The sequence below is a fragment of the Pteropus vampyrus genome, unplaced genomic scaffold (assembly GCF_000151845.1).
Source record: "Pteropus vampyrus isolate Shadow unplaced genomic scaffold, Pvam_2.0 Scaffold261, whole genome shotgun sequence".
NCBI classification, from domain to species: domain Eukaryota; kingdom Metazoa; phylum Chordata; class Mammalia; order Chiroptera; family Pteropodidae; genus Pteropus; species Pteropus vampyrus.
In genome coordinates this window covers 929,482-942,405 of record NW_011889042.1, presented here as the reverse complement: position 1 = coordinate 942,405, position 12,924 = coordinate 929,482, and the positions used below count along the sequence as shown (strand labels likewise).

The 12,924-nt window shown below is 50.9% G+C and overlaps 1 protein-coding gene across 1 annotated transcript in view; it reads right to left on the bottom strand.

Annotated features, from left to right (window-relative positions):
* The window catches only part of TBX4 (T-box 4), a 26,868-nt gene that overhangs the window by 4,168 nt on the left and 9,776 nt on the right, over positions 1-12,924 (bottom strand). Inside the window, exons 3-6 of the mRNA XM_011375110.1 lie at positions 11,927-12,074; positions 1,899-2,051; positions 806-894; positions 449-684 (exon numbers count right to left, since the gene is read on the bottom strand). Of these exons, the coding sequence (XP_011373412.1) occupies positions 449-684; positions 806-894; positions 1,899-2,051; positions 11,927-12,074 (626 nt within the window). The remainder of the gene's footprint in view (positions 1-448; positions 685-805; positions 895-1,898; positions 2,052-11,926; positions 12,075-12,924) is intronic.

Here is a 12,924-nt window from a genome sequence, read left to right as displayed (position 1 = left end):
GGTCATTCCCGTTTTAGGATGGAGGTTGCTTTGATAAATGACAGCCCAATCCAAAACCTCTGGACTCTGACACCTCAGCCTCCTTCCACACTTACCGGCAGAGCTCAGCTGATTTTCTGTTGTCTGCCTACCCCATGGAGGTGCTCAAAGCAGTGGCTGCAAAGCAACACCTGGAGCTGCGGAGGGGTACCAGTGTCTGGGGACACCAAGGCCACAAGCTGCATTAAAGGCTGCATTAAAGCAAGAACCAACATCCTTGAGCTGAGTCTGGCAGCGGTCCCTAACCCTTCCAGTTTGCTCTCCCAGGCCACACAAGTAACCAGATGTGTGTGTGCACGTGTGTGCAAAGGTGTGCACCCTTGCATGCTCACATGTGTAGTGGGGAGTGTTTGTGAGGAGAGCTTCACTCCTCTGACTCTCTAGGGCTTCTAGACCAGGAGAGAGCTACCTCGTCTTTTCAGGCAGTGATAGAAGAGGCTTGAGTCCCTCTGGGCTGGGAAGGTGTTGAGGGGAAGGTCCTGTGGCTCGGCCGCAGCAAACTGCACGTGAGCCCCGTTCTCATACTGGTAGTGCTGGAGGGCTTGGTGGGCACCATGCAGGGGGCTGACATCAGGCTTGGCTGAGAGCTGGGTGGAGACGAGCCTCTGCCTCATGATGCTTTTGGAGATCACGGGATATTCTTTGCTGGAGCAGTGGGGAGGACAGTCAGAGGGAGACGGGAAAAGAGTGAAGATATTTTGAGGGTTACCAAGTCTGCGTGCCTAAACCCAGTCTGCTACCCCACCCCTGGCAGCGGTAGCCCCACCTCTGCAGCCGGGCCACACGCAGGTCACTGTCGTCACTGCCCCGGAATCCCTTGGCAAAAGGGTTGTTCTCAATTTTCAGCTGTGTGATCTGTCAGGAGAGGATACACAGTAGCATCACTAGGGTAGAGGACCAGGCTGGCCACTGGCCCCCTCCCCACCCCGGGCATATTCAGAACTCAGGGGCAAGGCCTGGGGAAGTTGCACACTCCAGCCGCACGCGGCCAGGAGTCTCGCTGGGTCCTCCTTGGCCTCACCATTCACGTCTGGCTTGTTGCTGGCTCTTATCTCTTCTACTTGCTGCAGACCCTCCAATTTTGTCTTCTGGTCTTAACTGTGCTTCCCCCTGGGTGCCTATAACAGCTTCCTGTCTGTGTCACCCTTGTCTAGTGCAACTGCCACATTAGGTTCTAAACGTGAATCTGACTCTGTCACCCTCTGTTTAAAATCTGCCATGGCCTACGGCCCTTCCCCAGTGACCCCTGCCCACCTCATCAGTCACAATGTGCACGGTGTGAAAAGCACACTGAAAAGGGTAGCATGGGCAAAGACAGAGACCAGGGAGATTGGCCTATGCAGGGATCCGGAGGCGGTTTGGTTGGGCTGGGGAGGGTGACTAATTGGGTGGGAGGCGGCCGGGACATCCCAAGCCCCTCTGACCGGGCTTCTGAAGGGCCTCTGGACAGCTCAGTCTCCCTGCTCCCATGCAGCTGACAGTACCACAGGGCTTCCCTCCCCATTCCCTCCCCCGCTCTCTGCAGGCCCAGATCTCAACCTTTGAATTCCACGAGGGGGAGAAAGACTGTAGACAAGGGAGCCTGACTCTCAAGCCACAGGTCAAGTTCCACGCCTCCAGGTTTTACAGTTGCCAACTCTGTCCAGCCCCCCAAATAGAGACCATGATGACTTTGCGCCAGAGATTAGGAGTCTGGTCTCCTTTCTGCTCATTATGAGACGTCTCACTGCTCTGAGGGACATCGCAGACTTCTGAGGTCCCTGCACTGGGCCTGCCTCGCTGCCTGCCTGACGCTCTGAAGTGTTGGCAGAAATGCCACGTAGTGTCCGTGGTGGGGGCCGTGGGGACTGTAGCTGTACCTTGTGATTCTGATAGGAGGTCACAGAGATGAAGGAAGTCTCGGGGAACACATGGGTGCAGAAGGCTGTGTTTTTGGAGCCAAAAGCATTGTTCTCATCAGCCTTCACGATGTGTAGTCGTGGCTGGTACTTGTGCATGGAGTTGAGGATGATCTGGAAGAGAGGGGTCTCATTCTGGGCTCCCGGTCCCCACCCTCTGGTCCTCGGCCTCGTTCAGCTGGCTCTGGGCTAGCTGTCAGCTTCTGAAAGCCCAGGCTCCAGGGCCTGACTACAGGGACTGAGCAGAAAGGTTCCGAAGGTCCCATGTGAAGAACCCAGCCCTTTGGCCTCAAACTCCGCCCCCATGGTCCCTGCTTAGCCTCTCCGCTCCAGCACTAACACCTGGTCCCAAGACTCCCCTGATGCGACAGAATGTTTCACTGTGGTGGTGGAGAACTTCACAGGTTAAAGCCCCCAGGGAACTCAGCGCAGTGTGGCAGGTGGAATTTTGAGCTGTAGGGAAAGGTCCAGGGTGCCACTGACTCGTTGCTGACCTTAGGCAAGTCACCAGACATCTCCGAGCCTCAGTTTTCATGTTTGTAAAATGGGATCATAATATATAACACCTGCCTCAGGTGTTATATATTATGTTAGAATGTTATATATTATGTTCCCTCTCCAGGCTGACTCTTCTCCTTGCTGCTCCCTCTCCTCTCCTGCCTCTCCTCCCCCTGTTCACCCCCTTCCCACAGCTTACCTGCAACCTGTCTTCCCTAGAAATGCCTGGTGTGGGCGCTCAGCCCCCTCCTCTCACATTTGCCAGCAACAAAATGTTGCTTCATAGCCCAGGAGTTTGTGGAATGAGGGAGGGAGGGAAGCCGAGGAAAATGTTGCCCTCTGACCTTTGTCATCCAGTCACTCATTTATTTATCCCTTTCTCAATGTTCACAGGGGCCTGCTGAGGGTACGCTGGGAGGCCCCCAATGCACCCTGCCCTGAGAATTGCTTGAGGCAGCTCACAGCCTGGAGGGAAGCTCCACCAAGGGCTGGAGTTCAAGGTACCAAGGTAGGAGACAACAAAGTTCCTAAAATAGCACCAGAGGAGGCCAGAGGCCCGGGCACCCACGGGCCCTTGAGGATGCCTGGGGCTGGGAAGGTGGGGCACCCTGACAGACGAAGCTTATGAAAGAGCCCGGAGGCGTGGCCTGGAGCCTGGGAGTAACGCACAGTAGTTGCTGCCCCAAACCTGCTTCACTCGGTAGCGGCTGCATCATGTGCCATTAAAATGTATTTTTTATCGTTGACATTTGCCAGACTCTCTCCCCACTGGAGGCAGGACCAGGAATTTGGGGCATTTTATCAGCACTGCTGCTTTTGTTAACCCTTTGGCTCCTGCCTTGGCTGGGCTACACTGGCCCTCAGGTCCCAGGCCCCTCTGAGCTCCTTTCTCACACCTGGGAGAGCCCCTTTCTGAGGCTGGCCCTGCTGGCTCCCACCTTTCCAGGTTCCCAGGGACCAGGCCCGACGCTGAAGCTCAGTGAAATATTTAACCCTTGAGTGACTGGAGTGCCGAGAGAGGGGCTGAAGCCAGGCTCTTGTGTGGCAAGCTTGGGCGGGAGCCTTTGTCTGGGAGAGCTCTGCTGTCATCATACCTGGGGATGGGGACAGCCCAGAGCACAGGTTCAGCTGTGGAAGTGGGTGGACCAGAAGCTGGCCGTGGACTCTGGCTCCTTGATTTGGCCGGGTAGCTCCGTTCAGCAAGAACTAGCTTTTCTGCCTTCTGCACCGGCCACTAACCCTCAGCTCTCAGTGACAAACCTCTGGGCCCTCCTGGGGCAAATACAGAGTTCCCAAACCACAAACCAGGTCCTGCAACTGGGGACCCAACTGGGTGCCTGCCAGACGGAAAACTCGGAGTGAGACCAACAGACACAAATCCTGCCCGGGGGTGGGGATGAGTGAGGTGCTCAATGGATAAGCTTTCCAGGAGGCATGGAAGGGCCCCCTGGGGAAAGGAGCTGGGTCTTGGGAAACACCTCCCAGTCCTTTTAGGTTCCTCTGTCACCCTGCACTGTTCCCCCAAGCTTCAGGAGCCAACAAAGACCTAAGTTCTCAGAAGACCCAGCAACTGAATACCTGGGAGGTGGCCTAGAGGCTTCTAGGATCCCCAGATTCCTACCTCTGTTCCTTTGCACATGCAGTTCCCTCTGCTGTTTTTACCTTCCTTGCCATTCTCTCTCACCTTCCAGGCCTATCATCTCGAGGCCCAACTCTTCCAGGCAGCCTTCCCAGAGTACTAGGGCCTGCTCTGATCTCCCATTTCTGAACTTCCTGTGCATTGCCTGCTTGGCTATGGTGCTGCTTCCTAATGACTTCCTAGTTCTTCTTGCCCCTTCAGTTAAACCATAAGCCCCTCAAGAAAAAGGGCCATATGTTTCATTCCTTTTGTACCTCCAGGCTCCTGTACCCCAAAACAAGATCTAGTAAGTACAAGGTGGGGTTACAGGAGTAGAAAGACCTGCGCTGTGACCACAAACACTCTGTCCCCTCTTCTCCTGCTTCTTTTTGCTCACTAGAGACAAGATAACCTCTGAGGCATTTTTTCAGGTCAAAAATAGTGACTAAACATGCGCATAGACAATCTTTCCTTGAGCAGGCACGTGCTCCAGCTCCCCAGCATACAAGATTCGCTCCCCGGCATACAAGACTCGCCCCTCGTCCCTCAGGCTCTCCTAGGGTGGAGGGCGCAACAATGGGCGACAGAGCCTGAAGCAGGCTCCACAGGCCTCTGCACAGTGAGGCTACGCTCTCCTTCAGGATGCTCTAGGACCAATGGCAGCACCCGCCCTGTTCCTCTGCCACCTGGGCAGTCATGGGCTGTAATAGTCCAGCTAGAGCCGTGGGCATCTCAGCTCCCCTTCTCCTCACTATCACCCACCTCCGGGTCCCATCAGTGATCAAGTCCTGTGACTTTATCCGTAAAACGAAAACCTTTCCATCCTCGCTGCACAGCACTGGTTCAGACCCCACGATCTCTCGCTGGGCTTGGGGACAGCCTCCTCCCTGTCTCCATCTTCCTCTCCATTTTACCTGCTTCACATCCCACCAGGTCACTCCCCTGCTTAGAACCTTATGGTTCATCCAGGAAGACTGTACATTGCATGACCCTACAGAGCAGGGCCCTCAGTATTTCCTCCCCTTGCCTCCCACGTCCCCACCACCGCTCCTGCCAGCATTTAGGGCTCAGTAAATGTCTTATAGTCATAACGCCACCTTTGATGGTTCCCTCTTGCCCCTTGGGATAAGGGTCAAACTCATCCCATCAGACAAAGTCCTTAATTGTCAAACACACCTTCTAGGGAGGGGAACCAGAGAGGGAAACCTGGGAAGAGAGAAATGGCTAAACCTGCAGAGGCAGGTAGGAGCCACTAGGGGGGTTCGGTCCCAGCCACAGAGAAGTGAAGAAGGGCCCAGAAGCTTCGACAGATCTCTGCTCATCAGCTGCAAGTCTTGAGCAAGCTCTGTCTCTCCAGTCATTGGGGTCCGGGTCTGTAAAGTGAGGCCTTCATCTGGAAGAAAGTCCCATCCATTCGACCAACGCAAATATAAATTGGAGCCGCAGTCCCATCGGCCCGGGAGAATATGAAACCAACTCAGTGACTCACACACCTGGTTTTACTCGGAAGTTCCTCAGGCGTCACATTAAACGACTTTGCCAGAGTCTCACATTTATATTTGTTGCAGAGAATATTGGGCCAAATGGGCCGGCCACGTCAACAAACCCCACTACATGACTGGTCTCGTCATCATCATTGTTTTACAGAAATGGGATTCATTACATTCTGGCTACGATTCAGAAGCCTGTTCTCTTTTAACAATTGCGATAGCGCCAAACATCCATCTCCTCAAGAGATCACCACAGCGTACTTGGCCAGTGAGGCCCAGATTTATCCACGTTAGGAACACAGAACATTAGGGCGTAGAGAGGCAGACCTCAGACATCATTCTAGTCTAACCTCCTAATTTTACAGATGAGGAACAGAAGGCCTGTAGTGGGAATGTGACTTGCCCAAGGACACACAGCTGGTTGGAGGCAGAATCCTGAGAAGGTTCCAGATGGCCTTTGAGAGAGTACACGCTGCTCTCAACAAGTTCAATGACTGTGGTTGACCCTTGAACAACACAGTTTGAACTGTGAAGATGCACTTATACACGGAGTTTTTTCAACTGACCCATGCAATTCAAACCCTGTTGTTCAAGGGTCAGCTCTGAGGCTGAATCACTTCCAGGGCAGCAACCCAGGGGCCTGGAAACTCTCTTGCCTTCTCTTGCAGTCACAGCAATAATAGCCAGTGTTTTCTGAGCACACCCTGCGTGCCGGCCCTGTGTTGCGTATTCTACAAACATCACATAACTAATCTTTACAATATCCCTGTAAAGTAGGCATTATTATTAGCTCCATTTAACAGACAAGGGGCTGAGGCTCAGAGAGGTGAAGACATTTGCCGGACCTCAGACAGCCAATGGGAAGGCAGAACCAGAATTGGTGCTAATTTCCAAGCCTGAGCTCATACCTGTACCTGGCTGGCGAGGACTGGGCCTGATCTGGAGTTTTGTGTGGGTCATCTGTTTCTCCCAAAGCCCCCAGCAAGGACTTGGCACATTGTCAGGGCTCAGCAAACAGGAGAGAGAAAGAAGAAAAAGGGAGATCGATAGCTCTGGGTCCCCATTGGCTAGTTAACAGCATAAGCTTTAGGGGAACACCAGACCCTGGTGGAAGAAACGCCTTCTCTGTCTAAACACCCCCCCTTTCAGCAGGCACGCCCCTTCCCTTACTGCTTGCCAGCACCTACTGTTTGCCAGACAGCGTCAGGTACTAGGACATCATGCTGATTTAAAACCTCACGGCTTCCTATCTAGTGGAGGAATCACACAGTAATCCAAAATGGAGCAAAATTAAGTGGTAGAAAAATGTAGTGGAAGAAAGACTGCATTTATAATAGTAATAAGCAAGATGAAATACTGAACGAGAAACGTGTAGGGCCTTAAGAAGAAAACTTGGATATACTTTTGAAGAGCAAAAAGCAGATGTCAACAAAGAGAAAGGCATGCCTATCAATCTCCTTAAGCAAATTTAACATTTACAGTAATTCTAATAAAAATACAGGGAAAGGGTATGGCAGAGATAGAAGCGGGTAAGGGGGAGTTCAAATATATGGTGACAGAAGGAAACTAGACTTTGGGCAGTGAGCACGCAATGCAGTATACAGATGTCGCGTTATAAGGTTGTACACCTGAAACTTACATAATGCTATCAACCAGTGTTGCCTCAATAAATTTCATTAAAATAAAAATATAAAAATAAGTTTATTTCTCAATGCTGCAAGCCTATTCTGAAGTTTATATGAAAAAATAGACAAGTCTAGCCAAGAAAACTGAAAAAAGAAGAGCAATGGGGGAGATCAGCCCTGCCAGGCACTAAAACCTATTATAAAGTCTCAACAGTTAAGGCACTGGCACACAAACAGACGCAAAATCAATTGGGGATTTAGTACACAGAAATAAGGCACCCTAAACCAGGGAGGAAAGAGGACTAGTCAATTATTGGTGTTGGGACAACTGGATAGCTCTCTAGTAAAAACCAAAAAAGCTGGCTTCACACCTCATATCAAACGCCAGAATAAATTCCAAAAGAATCAATGGTTTAAATGTAAAAATAAATTCATGAAATACTAAAAAGAAAACAGAAGAAAATTCCCTTGTAAGTAAGGAGTGGATAAAGGCTTTCAATTACTCGAAATGCAGAATCTGTAAAGAAAAGAACAATACATTCAATCAAAACTTTCTGTGTAGGAACACCACTCCAGGCAAAATCCAAAGACAAGTGACAAAATAGGAAAATGTGAGCGACTCATCATAGATCGGACCTAAACCTTCCTAATTTATAAAAGCTCCTAGAATTGATAAGTGATCAAAAATCTGAGAGAAAAATGGGCAAAGAATAAGGACAGCAGTTCACAGAGAGAGAAAATATATATAGAAAAGATGCTTAAACCTCACTCATAATCAAGGAAATACAAATCAAAACTAAAATTGATATCTACATGTTACTCATCAGACTTTCTCTCCCACCGTGTCAGTGAGGCTACAGCAATAGTGGGAATACACATCAGTGTAATTTCAGTGGAGGGCAGAATTGCAAATGACAAATCCAAATGCCCTCTGAACAGGCAATTCGCTGTGCAGATCTACTTGGCATAGGTATAAAATGACACATGCACAAGCCTAATCAAAGGAGCAAAATCTAGGAAAACATCTAATGCCTTAAATAAGGACTGATTACATAATTTATGGAACGATCATGCCATGAAAGTCCATGCAGCTGTGTAAAAAGGAATGTGGCCATTCTATATCAATGGAATGATTGCCATGGCATACTGGGTTGACAAAGCAAAGTGCAAAAAGTGTTTATAGTATGCTACCTTTGTGTCTAAAAGAAGGGATTTGAGATTCTGTATTCAGCTTGTATATGCTGAAAAGAATTAGTAACATTGGTTTCCTGTGGCTGAGACTGGAAGAAACTAGGTGGACAGGGAACCCATGGAGGGCGACATCTCATTGTAGACATTTTTATTTATTCATTGGTTTATTTTTAAACCAGGTGAATGTATTTCCTATTCAAAACAAATTTGACAAATACGTAAAAAGTTGTAACTGTGGTAAATACTAGAACAGAAAGGTGTATGAAGCTCTGACAGCCTGTGATGGGGCCCCTGAAATGTCATCCTGAAGAAGTGGCATTTGAGCATGGGTCGCAAGGCTCAGGGGCAACTAACCAGGTGAAGAGGCTTGGGGCGGGGGTGGGGTGGGGGGTGCACAGGCGACGGGACTCAGCCTTCTGACTCACTACATCAGAAATCATAAACGGACCCTTATCCTCAGCAATCCTGCAACACAAGTAAAGTGTGACCTACGTGCCAGCCATCTCCGCAGCCTGCTGCAGAGCGCAGGCCCACCCCAGTGAGGACCTCCAGAGCTTCCTGAAGCATTTCCTCATTCCACCACATGGCTGCTGGGTGCAGGTGGAGGGTGGAAAGCAGGAGGGGACGATGGGCCCACAGCCTCCCACAGCCTCCGCAGCCAGCAGAATCATAGGGGTAGAGAGAATCGGGGCTGGAAGGAGACTGCTTACTCCTGTGCTAACCCCTGACCCTTCCTGCCCCTGCTGCCTGCTTGTCCGTTGGCCTTGCACTTACTCCCAGAACCCAGGGGTCACACCGTCAACCTGCTACCCCTCAAGAACAGAGATCTTCCTTGGACTCACAGCAAAAACATCCATAGAGTTTTCTAGTCAGAAACCAGCCCTGTCTTTTTTGAGACATGTGGCCATGTGGTCTGAGGGGTCCCTGTTCCAGGGCCCCTGCCTGCCATGTGGGACAAGCTGCTGGGCCCAAGCGCTCACCTGAACCCTAGACCCTTCTCCTAGGAGCAGGCTGCAAATGGGAGGCAGCTGCTAAAGTCCCCGAGATACTGCGAGACCCAAGGGAAAAGTCCAAAGTCCATTTAGCTGGAGAAAGTTATTTGAGGTTTGGAAGCTCTTGGAGAAAATTGAAAATGTGAAGGTGAGTTATGCAGAAGGAAGAGATGTTTGGGGCAAGATCACAGTATGAGATGGCACTTTCTCAGGATCCTGCCCTGAGGAGCCAAGAAGGGTGACATGAAGAGCTCACCACTCCTGTGGGCACAGGCCAAGGAGCAGAGAGCCAAGGTCCACATGGGCCACTTTGCCTTGATATGTCTTCAAAGTTAGCTCACCCTCCACACCCCTCTCCTGCATGGTCAAAGGCTACTCCCTCTCTACTGATGCTCCAAATAGCTGAAGATATGACAGCTCAGGCCCTGGCTACAGACAGGTAGAGAAACCAAGAGTGCTGGAACTGAAATTTGAAGGCATAGGACCAAACACACATGTCCCCCAGCTCCTGGGACAATCGACTCGTCTCCCTGAGGCCCTGCCGCCTCACAGTTTATAACCAATAAACTGCACGTGCTGGGTAAGTGTGAGGATGGAGAGAAGGAAGATGCTCTGCTTTGCATCCCAAGAGAAAGGGGAGTTATTATGAGTACTATCCCTATTGCCAAGGAGAGGTGAACCCCAGGCAGGCATGGCAAGTGTAGCCAGGGGCACCCCCAATCATGAGCCCATCAAACAGCCCCACTGGCCCAGACAAACCCTGTATGGACCCCAGTACAGCTACCAAAAAGGCAAGATAGGGTGGGAGAACCAACTGTTCTCTTGGGCTACCAGTGCTAGGTTCCTCTCTCACTCCTAAAAAATCTATCTTTTCAGCCACTTGACTCCTTCCCCTGACACCTTTTGCAGAGGGTCAGGGAGATGCAAGAATCCTCTGAGGCAACCCTGCAGCTGGGAACCATGATGGCAAGCTATGCATCCAACATTCTCACCAGAGCTTTGATTCCTGGGTACTTCTGGCCACTGTGCTCACCGCAGGGGTCTGTTCCATGGGCTCTGTGTGTGTGTGCAGTTGTGGGCAGAGATGTGCCTGTCAGCTAGGTTTCCCGCTTCACACCACAGAAGCCCTCACTAACCTTCTGAGGTTGGTGCCATAGCCTGGCCAAGCGGAGAAAGCCGAGGAGAACAAAAGTCTTGGCCAGGATAGTGCCCAAGAAGACTTGGGAGGGTCCTCTTCCCTCAGTTAAAAGGCCCTGTGCTCTGGGAGGTGGGGGCTTGGTTGACCCTCCCCGTTGATTTGGTGGCTTGTCTCTGCCCCCATGACAGGTTGGGGCTGCACAAGTACATGCCACTGTGTACACCTGCACAGCATCTGCCGGCCCTACATGGGAAAACCTGTGCTGCTTGCAAAACAGATAAGTCAGGAGTTATGTTAATTAGCATTCTCCCAGTTACTGCTTGTTTACAGATCACCAATGTCTCAGAAGAGACCTGAACAGACTCTGAGAAAATTAGAACTAAGACCTGCTTGCTAGTTATATACCAGTCAATCAGAAATGAAGCATTGTTGATATTTTCCATGAGGAACTATGATTCACAGAATTCATATTTGCATGCAGATCCCCAGAAATAAAACTGAGGCATAGAAGAGGCACATACCTGTACATTCCCCACCGTTCCTTCCCCCACCACCGTCCACACCCTGAGTGCTATGTGTGCAGCCCCGGAACTGCATCTAGGAGCCTCTACTGCACCCACACACCCCACCCCTACCCCGCGCTTCCAGGGTAGCCAGCCTAGAGGGGCAGGTCCTGTGCCTTGGCAGATAACACCAGGTCCCTAGACTTCAGTTAGCCCCACACACTTGAGCTAAAGATTTCCACATAAAAAGTGTTTTGTAGGCCTGCCAGGGCCAGATGGGGAAAGAATAAGCTTCAGCAGCCTGGATGGGGCGTCAGTAGCAACATCCCCGGAGCTTCAGAATCTCTCTTGTGAGAGCCAGGTCCCAGGCAAGGCCAGGAAGAAGCTGACACAGGAGCCAGAGCAAGACTTCTCCTTCCAGAGGGTAGGCGGCTGCCAGGCCAGGCAGGTGGACATGCCAAAAAGAGGCTTCGGAACTCATCATGAGTCTGTCTTAAGAAAGTTTACTTGTCTTATACTCCGGCAAAGCCAAATTTGGGGAAACCAAAACTGAGAGATGTGACCCATCATCACCGTCACTGATGTCATAGTTGCTGTCTATGTGGAGCCTCCTGTGTGCCAAGTGCTTCGTCAGTATTCTCTCATTTAATTCCCAAATTATGAAAGGTACCTATGGTCACCTCCATTTTCTAGAAAAGGAAACTAAGTCTTCAAAAAGCTAAGAAATTTGCCCAAAGTTCCCCAGCCAGTAAGTGCTAGGGAACTGAAGCACAGCCGAGGGACTCAGACCCTGTGCTCCTTCCACAAAGGGACCTGGCAAGTGCCAAAGCCTGGAGCTGGATCCCGGGAGTGGATTCTCCGTATCCTTACCCCACCCAACCGCCAGGAATGCTGCCCCAGGACTTGCCCTGAGGCCAGGCAGTCCCTTTCTTACATGGCCAAAGGGGTCCAGGTGGTTGTTTGTCAACTTCAGCTTCTGGAAGGAGACCAGCTGCCGCATCCAGTGGGCCCCAGTGGCAGGAGAATCCGGGTGGACATAGAGCCTTCCTGGCATGGCGGGCTCAGCCTTCCCTGCCACCATCCTGCCAACAGAGCAGATTGAGCCATAGCAGTTGATAACCATGGGGCCTGGGGAAGCCCAGATTCCCTATCCCCTCTGAGAGCAAATCCCCATTCACCTAAGGAAAAAAATCTGCTGTTGGTCCTATTGCACTGACAATTTTGGACTTTGAGGGTGGCGATGAGGGACAGAAGAGAGAGTAAAGGAAGATGGGAGACCACAGAGAAGTGTGATTATTGACTTAAAAGAGTGGGGTTGACCACAAATATCTTTCAAGAAGACTTAGGCACCACCTCTGTGTGTGTTTTATTTACAATTTAAAAATATTATAAATTACATTATTTGGAGGAAGCTTCTCAGAAGACCTAGACGACTTTCAAATTTCTTGCCCTCAAAACCATACTTGCCCCCCAAGAAATTAACTGGTAGCTGTCCTCTCAGCTGGAGCCTGCTCCGAGGGCTAATGCAGCCCAGAGAGAGATAAAATAGAAACACGGCTCTTGGCAGGAACTGGCCACCAAATCCTGCCTCCTCAGTCCAGTCTCTGCAGGCCCACCAACCTCGGTGCCCACCTCCTGGGGCTGCTGATTCATTCAATCCCTCCTTGAGCGCTGTCCTGGGCTCTGGGAGCAGATAGAGAACTAAGGAGGTGGCCTCAGGAAAAGGAGCCCAGTGTTTATTTACCGGACCCAGTTTGGTTTTGCCCTTCAAGCCTCCTGTTTCCCCCTGTCCCTTGCCAAAGGATCCCATGACCCAACCACGAGGCAGCAGCCCACTCCCTCTGAATGGTAGACACACAACTAGACACACAATGTAAGAGAGAGGGCTCTGCAGCCAGACAAAGAGGGAGCGAGTGGAGAAACAGGAGAGAG